The sequence below is a fragment of the Phragmites australis genome, chromosome 17 (assembly GCF_958298935.1).
Source record: "Phragmites australis chromosome 17, lpPhrAust1.1, whole genome shotgun sequence".
Lineage (NCBI taxonomy): Eukaryota > Viridiplantae > Streptophyta > Magnoliopsida > Poales > Poaceae > Phragmites > Phragmites australis.
The window spans coordinates 9,030,981-9,040,329 of record NC_084937.1 but is presented as its reverse complement, the minus strand read 5'-3'; the positions used below and the strand labels follow the sequence as shown (position 1 = coordinate 9,040,329).

The 9,349-nt window shown below is 49.4% G+C and overlaps 1 protein-coding gene and 1 non-coding gene across 2 annotated transcripts; both read right to left on the bottom strand.

The window, feature by feature from the left end:
• Positions 1–276: 276 nt before the first annotated feature.
• On the bottom strand, positions 277–2,713 carry LOC133897699 (large ribosomal subunit protein uL22-like). The gene is made up of 7 exons (XM_062338502.1): positions 2,541–2,713; positions 2,418–2,454; positions 2,285–2,325; positions 941–1,171; positions 744–846; positions 587–654; positions 277–492 (listed from the first exon to the last, which is right to left on the bottom strand). The coding sequence occupies exons 1-7, from the start codon at positions 2,703–2,705 to the stop codon at positions 460–462; spliced, it is 678 nt and encodes a 225-aa protein (XP_062194486.1). The 5' UTR covers positions 2,706–2,713; the 3' UTR covers positions 277–459.
• LOC133898028 (small nucleolar RNA snoR74) lies at positions 1,387–1,532 on the bottom strand. Its single transcript, XR_009906047.1, has one exon. It is a non-coding gene; the product is annotated as a small nucleolar RNA snoR74 (small nucleolar RNA).
• Positions 2,714–9,349: the final 6,636 nt, after the last annotated feature.

Genomic DNA, 9,349 nt, shown 5'->3' with positions numbered 1-9,349 from the left:
GCCACTGCCTGTTGAACCTGCCTACGAGTCGTAGCTATTTCGAATTTTCGTCCTCCCTGCACCCATCATATTTTCCCGTGCAAAACACCCACAAGTAGGTATTCTGTCAGTATTCTGAAACTTTGACACATTTCCTCAAAGACGAACCCAATCAGAACTAGCACTCGGATGCAGCAAAAACAACCCATCAGGCACAGGTTCCACACCACTTCAGATACAACTGGCGATTAATATGAAAATTGGCACAAGTGCTAAACAACGCCATCCAGACAAATGTGAAAACAATCCACAAGCACTTCTCCAGAATTGTGAATTCTTGTGATCAAGGGTTTGACAAAGTATGAACTAGTAGTATTCAGATAAGCGAAACAACAGATAATCAACCAAAATTTCCACTCAGCCACTGACAGAAGCTACAAATCCACTCTAGTAAAGAAAGTAGGCAGACCGCTTCCTTCTCTAGGCCTTCCTGGTTGCGATCTGAGACTCAACCTGAAGAACAGATGATCATCACATTGTGTAACAGTGTTAAACAGAGTGTTCTTTTGGAAATAGTCAGGCACAATCAGTGTTCAGAAACGCAAACCTCTTTCTTCACCGGCTCCTCCTTCTCCGACAAGATCAGCTCAATATGGCACGGGGAGGACATGTAAGCTGCACAAAAGAGCCGCAACAGTTCACATGAGAAACATTCAAGGCATAGCAAAAGACGATAACAAAACTTCAACATTAGATAAACTTACGGTTGATGCGTCCATGAGCACGGTAGGTCCTGCGCCTCTGCTTCTGGGCCTGGTTCACTTGAATGTGCGACACGTAGAGGGTGTCGACATCAAGACCTTTGACCTGCAGTGCAGTATAACTCAAATAATTAGTATTATTAACATAACAAATAAGGAAACACATATAACTTTAACAGGAGACGGCTAAAATTGTAGACCTCAGCATTGCTCTCTGCATTCTTTAGAAGATCCAGAATGAATCTAGCAGACTTGACAGGCCAGCGTCCCTGTCCATTTGAGTGGCGGTTCTTAGCCTGAGCAGTACGCCCAACACCACCACAGTACCTGCGGAAGGGGATGGCCTGCTTGTGGGTGATCACATCCTCAAGGTACCTTTTGGCCTTGACAAGTAGCAAATTCCTGAGAGCAAAAGCTGTCTCACGGGTGTTCTGCAAATATGAGAAAGATAGCGTAAATAAACACGGATAGCATCACAACAAAGATAGTTAACAGAAGCATATCAATAGCACTCTCAAATACGTTTGCATAGGGGATCATATTAAACTCCTAGCACAAAAAATGTCAAGACACTGAACTAGACTGTCCATCTAGCATGAATGGACAAAAAAACAACTCACAGCCTTGCTGATAGTTAATTTTAAAAAAATGTGCCATCATTTACTGAACCAATAGACATGTAATTGTCCAACACATGGACATGGCCAATGGTTCACCCAATAATGATGAACATGATTGTTCCTAAAGTTTACGGGGATACTGCTTGTAGAGAGGACAGCATCCTGCTTTTTTCTTTAGGATACTAATCACTTTAAAGTTACCAATAAACTGCAGAGCAAGAGACAACTGGGATCTGTAGGTCCTAACACCAGTTGAGCTAGGATAATTTTCAGCTCTACAGCTACTTCAACTGATACAGTGAGAAAGACAGCACAATGTAGAAAAACAGAGAACTACTAACACATTGAAAACAATTAACCCACTGGAAAATAAGCTATACTGTACATGCATGTGGCAATTCGAGACAAGGATATAAGGGTCAAAATATACTACAATTTAATCTATATTTGCTCAAACCCAATAACAGCAAACCCAATATTCTTGAAGTTTACAAGGATACAACTGCTTGCAGATGGAACGACATCATATATTTGTTATAGGTACCTACTGCCTAACCAGATAATCTGTACCGTTTAAACTTACATGTGACAGGTAAAGTACAAGTGAACCCAAATTTTCAAAGCTTGCTTCGGAAACCATCTACTTGAATAAATGGCACACAAAAATGTCCGCCCATACAAAAGTTCACAACCAACTGTACAAATGGGCAAGGATAATAAGGGGAAACAACAAGGCATGAATACAGATAACTAACGAAGTTTAAACAAATACTTTGCTGGCAAACTAAACGAGGAACTGCTAGACCTTCAGATAGGCTATACCTACGCTAAAATCAAACCCGCAAAGCAGTATTGCAGCTACGAGCAAACAAAACCAGCGATATATATCAAATCGCATTCTTGGTTAGGACGGAGGGAGCTCACCTTGAAGTGAACACGCAAGTCCCGGCCCATGGCCTTGGCGGCTGCAGCGCATCACAAAGAAACATACACGAATCAGAAACCCGCAGATCCACACACAGCATCGACATGGAAACTCTTTTAGTGAGAAGCTTACACTTGGTGGGATTGGTGGGATCTCTCGAGTATTTCACCTGCAACCACGAACAAGAAACACACGGCACGAGTCAGGACAGAACCAAACCATTGGAAACACTTGCGGGGAAGAGAGAGATCTGACCATGGCTACGGCCGGCGAGGAGACCTCCAGGCGGAGGAGGGCGGCGGCGGCAGCAGCAGCAGCAGGAGCGAGGGATGGAGAAGAGAGGGGCGGCGGCGTGGCGAGAGAACATGTTATATAGGAGGCAAGGAAACTAGGGGCAAAAAACCCTAATGGGCTCGTCATGGGCGAGCTCACTCACGCGGCCTTAACAACAGGCCCACGTTCGAGATTATTATTTGCCAAACAAGAGGACCAGCGACAAAGTGCTAAGTGCTCCAAAATGTTCCATCTCAAAATGAACTCGTCGACACCAGGATCCTCCACATTCGGCCTCCAGAGCCTTAGAACCGGCGTTGCAAGAATCCCCTACAAGATTATGATTCTCCCCTACAGGCTGACTTGCAGGCTATGCCCTTTCTAGAGGGTTTTCGGACCTCGAAGCTACCTAAGTTCAACGGCGATTCGAACCCTGATGAGTTCGTCCATTCCTACGCCCTCACCATAGAGGCCAGCGGGGACGAACCGGCCACCATGGCTAAATGCTTCCCTCTCGCCTTGGAAGGGGTGGCCATACGTTGGTTCTGGGTACTGGACCCTGGCGCTATTCATGCTTGGTCTCAACTTCCGGACCTCTTCCGCAGCAACTTCCAGGGCATCTTCGTCGAGCCAGTAACCTCCGGAAGCCTATTCACTATCAGGCAAGAACCGGACGAAACCTTCCGAGATTACCTCCGAAGGTTCTCCCAAACGAAGGTCTAGATTAAGGGCATATCGGACTCTTCAGTCCACAATCGGCTGAATTGGCGTCCAATACGTACGGTGGAAGTCCTCATGAGCAAGTTCGAGGAATATGCGTGAGCAGAGGAGGAAAAACTCCACCGAAAGAGCTCGCGAGCTACCTAGACTTCCTGTGTCAACCTCGAGAAGTCACTCTCGCATGTGGGATCGTCACACACCCGCTCTCCCCCAGCGAAGAGGGGCTTCGAGGAGGCTCATACCTCCGGGTCCCAAGGGGGCGGCAGCGACAACACCGAAACATCAATAACATCTGCTCAGGCCACAGGGCTCCAAACCAAAACCACCTTAGGGGACGCAGCCGGGGACACCCCGGAGGCCTCCCGGAGCGAAGCTGTGCTCCAAACCGGTGTTTCGAGGAGGAATCCTGGTGCACTCTACACAACGCAAGATAAGGACATAACACCGATAACTGCTAGACCCTCACCACCTTCCAAGAAGAGTACCTGGGCCCCGACCCCCCTACAACCAATCGCTCCTGTCTGGCCCTTGGCTCATTAGGTCATGGACCTCATTGGACCATTCCCCCCTGCCAAAGAAAACCTTCAGTACGGGGTGGTAGAATTGGAGTACTTCTCCAAATGGGTCAAGGCCAAGCCCCTCACGACGATCACATCAAAAAATGTCCAGAAATTTTTCTAGAAGAACATAATTTGCCAATGCAACGTCCCATGATAGCTCACAGTCGACAACATCACACAACACTCCGGGCCTTTCAGATAATTCTGCGATGACCTGGGCATCAAATTATGCTTCGTGGCAATTCGACATCCTTAGTCCAACAGGGCCATACGGGCCAACGGCAACATCCTCTCTAGCCTAAATCACTGACTCGTCGGCCTAGTTCGAGGCATATGGATCGAAGAGCTTTCCAAGGTTTTATAGTCCCTCCGCACCACTATCACGCGAGCCACCGGGTTCACCCCCTTCCGCCCTCCTATATGGCGACGAGGCCATGACTCCCACCGATATCAAGGGATGCTCGCTCATGGTGCAACTTCCACAAAACACCGGAGAAAGAGAGCTCTCCCTTGATCTCACCGAAGGCACGTGGCTCCATGACATCTAGAATCTCGATCAGTACATCAAGAAAACCAAGGCATGGTACGATACTAAGGTTGTGCCACGAAACTTTGAGCCCGGTGACCTAGTAATTTGACGTGCCCTAGCCTCGGGAAAACTGCACAACAAATGGGAAGGCCCATACCTGATCCTCAGTTCTAACAAACCAGGCTCCAACCACCTAACCGATATAGATGGGACCCCCCTTAACACAGTTGGGACGTGGAGACCCTCCGCAAATACTATGTGTAGGGGAACCCAGGCTCAATCCTCTCTGAAGGTCTAGGACAATAAAAAACTATAGGTTCACACACCCACAAATAGCCACCAAACCTAGAGGTATTACCTCCCAAAAAAGCCCTTACTCCACAACAACCCCACACAAAGCCTATGAAGACCCTCTGGCACCTTGAAAGCACTACCTCTGTGTTAGAGAGGTAAAAACCTCTGGCATCTTGAAGGCACTACCTCCATACCAGAGAACAAAAACCCTCTCGTATCTTGAAGGCAGTGCCTCCATGCCGGAGAAGTATATCCCTCCGCCATGTTTAAGGCCTGGGTGACCTACGTGGTGGAGAGGCAAAGACCGCTCCAGCATCTTGAAGGCTTAGCCTTCGTGCTAGACAAGCATATACCCCTCCGCCATCTTTAAGGTCTAGCTAACCTACGTGGCAGAGAGGCAAAGACCGCTCCGACATCTTGATGGCATTGCCTCTGTGGCAAAGAGGATCCATACAAAGTAATGATCCTCTGGCAACTTGAAGACTAAAAATCTCTGTGCTAAAATCATCTAACCCCTCCGGTATCTTGAAGGCCTAGCCTTCGTACTACAAGGCATCACACATCGAAAAGTTAGTAAACGATATGTTCTTCCTTGCTCACACCTAACGCAATGCAGTAACCCTCGAATCTCGCACCCCGCGGCCGCTAACAATCGCAGAATGCAAAGGGGCTAGGATAGGGGGCACATGCGAAGTGTTGATACGATAACGAAGCATTTTTACGATAAATTATAAACGCCAAAAAACAAAGCTAACACAACACAAGTTTATTCATACATGATATACAAAGAGTTTGCATGCAGCTAACCACTGTACATCGAATCTATGCCTAGGAAACTTGCTAGCCTGTTACACCTCCCTGAAATAGTACGAGAGGACGAGGGCGCTTGACTGCCACGCCTCTTAGAAATACCACAGGACCTGGAGAATTGACCCCGGTAATTGCACACAGGGGGTCGACGCGAATCCCCTCTATGGAGGGAGATACTGCCTAAGACGAAGCCCCCTCAACCTCGGGAAGATGAAGGATCCCCTGGAAAGGGATACGAGTCGAAGGTTGCCAGCTCTTCCTCCTCCCGCTCCTCCGACGGGGACTCTGTAGCATGTACCTCCTCCACCTTCACCTCGGCCAAAATAGGCTCAAGGATTTCTGAAGGCACCCTTCCATCAGAATCCTAGGGGAGGACGAAGCGTTGAAAGAAGTTTGAGCCGGCAACCTCCCAGGATGCACACCAGTCATCCTTTGCAACAAAATATACATCCAGAGCAGACACAAGGGGGTCCTCTGTCTTGACCTTGACCAAGACATCGGCGTCAACTTTTGGATCCATGCACCACTCAAAATTGCGGGGCATAAAGAAGCGACTCCGCCACCAGACGGACGGAGTGGCTTTGGACACTCCAGACACACTCGATCCCTCCCCAGAGGCACCATTCCAGATATGAGTGAGGCCCCATCCGGCTTTGAGCCGCCACACCTATATACACAGATGGGACTCCAGTTAGCCTTAAAGGCACGGACATTCCAGAACAACACAGGTGAACCACAATAAGGCAGACATGGCTCTATTAGACAAGAAAAAGCCCAAATACATGAAGCAGAAGGGGGTAGCCAACATATTAAGACTTTGACCCCCTTCGGAAAGAAAAGAAAGCAAAAAACAGACAGCCATGACAGAGCTACACCTTCGAGCGTCCACACGCAGAGACTGCTCATGCGGAGCAATGGTGTGAAGCGAAAGGCCTCTAGAGGGCCGCGACGCACCTGCAGGCTTCAGATGAAGGGCCGGACCTCCCACGAAGAACTCGAGCGAAGACCCCCTGGGTCACCTAGAGCCACCTGACCTGCCATGTAGCGCAGTGTCACGCTCCGGCCATGCCTCACCCATAAGTTATGGTGGAAGTTTTCCAGAGCCGCGCGAATCTCCAACGGAGGTGCCTCCGGTCGAAAACCCTCCATCACAGAGTTCGGCACCTGCTGCTCCAGTATTTCGAGGGCACCAACCCCCGCTTGGTGTAGTAGGGTCAGCTGGAGCGCTGCGGCCATGCGTGCGCTGGACCTCGCGTAGCAGACTAAAGCGAGAAGAGCGGCATAACCGATGCCACCGAGTCGGAGGGTAGTGGCGGACACCTGGCCCCAAGGCCGCTCAGGGCATCGGAGATGATCCGAGCAACCTCCGACACAAGTGCAGCTAATTGCTGGCACTCCGAGCGTTGTACCCCCTCTAATGCTTGAGACTCCTTCAACTCTCGCCGCACCTCGCCCACTGCAGCCCGAAGGGTCTCAACATCACATTCAGCTGACACACGGACTGCATTGGCCGCGTCGATGAACTCCCTCGCCTCCCGGAGGTCTTTGGCAGCCTTCCGTGCCTCAGTCTCCACGTGCTCCCGCTTCAAAAACTCCTCCCACCGGAGACCCTCCTCACACTCGCGGAGCGCCATCTCCTCCTGAAGATGACCATCTGAAGACTTCACCTGCTTTCGGGCCTCCTTCAAGGCCCGACGAATGCCTTCAACCTCGTCACGGGCTACGACAAAGGCCTGGCGCCCCCCATCTCCCAGTGTCCTCATCAAAATTACTTGCTACGAGGCACAACAGAAGACGAAAAAGGACAAAATGAGCTACTCAAAACCAAATACCGAACTCGACAAATCATGACCAAACTACTAACCTGCAGGGTTGCCGCTACCAGACGTGCCTCAACTTCCTCCAAAGGATGCTGGGCCAACGATCGCTCAACCTCTCCACTCCGGAGAAGAGAGGAGGCCACAATAAAGGCCCTTGACGCCTCTGGGCACAGTGCAAAGTCATCCACAGTCAAGACCCCAAGGCCATGGCCCCCCTCAGCTGTCGCGAAGAGAGCCAGGCGAAGGGCACATTGCCCCCGCATCGGACGCCAGGGCCAAGTCACTAGCCGGCTCGAGGCTCCACGGAGACAAGGCTGTGTCCCCTGAGGTAGCCTTCAGGAGCACCTCCGAAGGAGTCCCCGACCCCTATCGAGGCTTCGAAGCCTCTGGGGGAGGAGTTGAAGACGCATCCACCTCGGTGGTCGCTGCAAAATACCAAGAAACACAAATCAAGATCCCGGTGCATGACCAAAACAGGATATGGCTAATGAAGCAATGACGCCTCACCAAGTCCCTCAAACCCTCTCATAGAAGGGCATGTAACATCATCGACGTCTGAACCAGCGAACCCAAAATAATATTTCACAGAGGCCACGCCTCCTCTTCGGCTCTGGCCGTGGCTGGCAATATCTAGAAAGGCCAGGCCCTTCCCCTGCTCACCACCATCGACCGTTAATAGCCTTCGTCAGGAAGGCATCGCGGTACTGCTACTGTATCTGGAGGTTAACACTTTCGAAGCTGAGGGGTCTCTTCGTCCCATTGCCCTTAATCGTCTTCATCTGGCAGCTGGCAAAGTGGAGGGTTGCGAAGAAATCCGCCCTCCCTTCGCACCCCTCCGACCGCATGGCCCACTCGAAGGTGGCCATGCGAGCGATAGCGTTGGCATGGAGATGCGGAAGCTCCACATAATAGTGGCGGAGCACCTTCTTAAGCAGCGGTACCGATGGAAAGCCCAGGCCCACTTCAAAGAAAGCCTCGAACATCACGACCTCGTGGGCTAGTGTCACGTCCCCAAATTTTTTAATCACGCAATTAAGCATAATCATGCTTTTTAAGCATTATGTTTAATATTGCGTAATTATAATTCGGAATATTAATGCAATTCGTATGAAATTATTTGGACGAGAGAAGGAAATCCGGGAGAGAAAAGAATTGAATTCGCAGCGAAAATAGACACCTTTCACTTACATGTGCGCCCACATGTGGCCCCACCCTCCAACTACTCAACTAGGTAGTCCACCTGCCCTCTCTCTCTCTCCCACCTACTCCCTCACTCGCACACGTGCAGCAGCTGCTGCAGCTCCCCCTTCCATTCAAGAGCTCTCACTCCTTTCCATTTTCTTCCAAAATCCGAGCTCTAGAGAAGGATTGAAGGTACGCATGTGGTGCCATTGCATTCTAGAGCTCATAAGCTACTCATCCATCCAATTCATTTTTGTTTTCTCGAAAGATTCGAGCCCAATTTGATGTCTTTTGGTGTTCTTGGTTGAAGCACAAGGAACACTAGAGTTCTTCGATTCCCTCCATTTCCTCCACTCCTCAACGGTCACCCAGCTCCACAAGCATCTTGAGTAAGTCTCTTAGGCTTCCCATGGCGAGAATTCGTGATTTGGTTGATCAATTTCAAGTTTTAGCAAAGTTCAAGAGTTTTTGAGGTTTTGGACCAAAATGAGGATTTAGATGAGTTTTGAGCTAGGAATCGAGTTACTAGGTTGATGAATGAATTCTAGACTCCATAAACCATCCCAAACATGTTCCTCTTTAGTTTGGAAAAGATCACATTTTGATTTGTCAAGTTTTTCCACAAATCAGGAGAGTTCTGTGAAGTGCGGAGTATCCCCATAAAAGTGCGGATAGTCCGCACATGTGCAGAGGTTGTGTGGAGAGTCCGCACTTTCTGGAGAAACGACATTTTTAATTGTATTCAAGATTTTCTTAGGGTTAAGCTGCAAAGTTAGTCTAGAACCTTTAGTATGGTATATGCGCAGGTGTATGTAGCATAGATTCAAGTTTGGAGTTGAATCGATCGATGAATCATCGAAAAACATATTTTCAGCT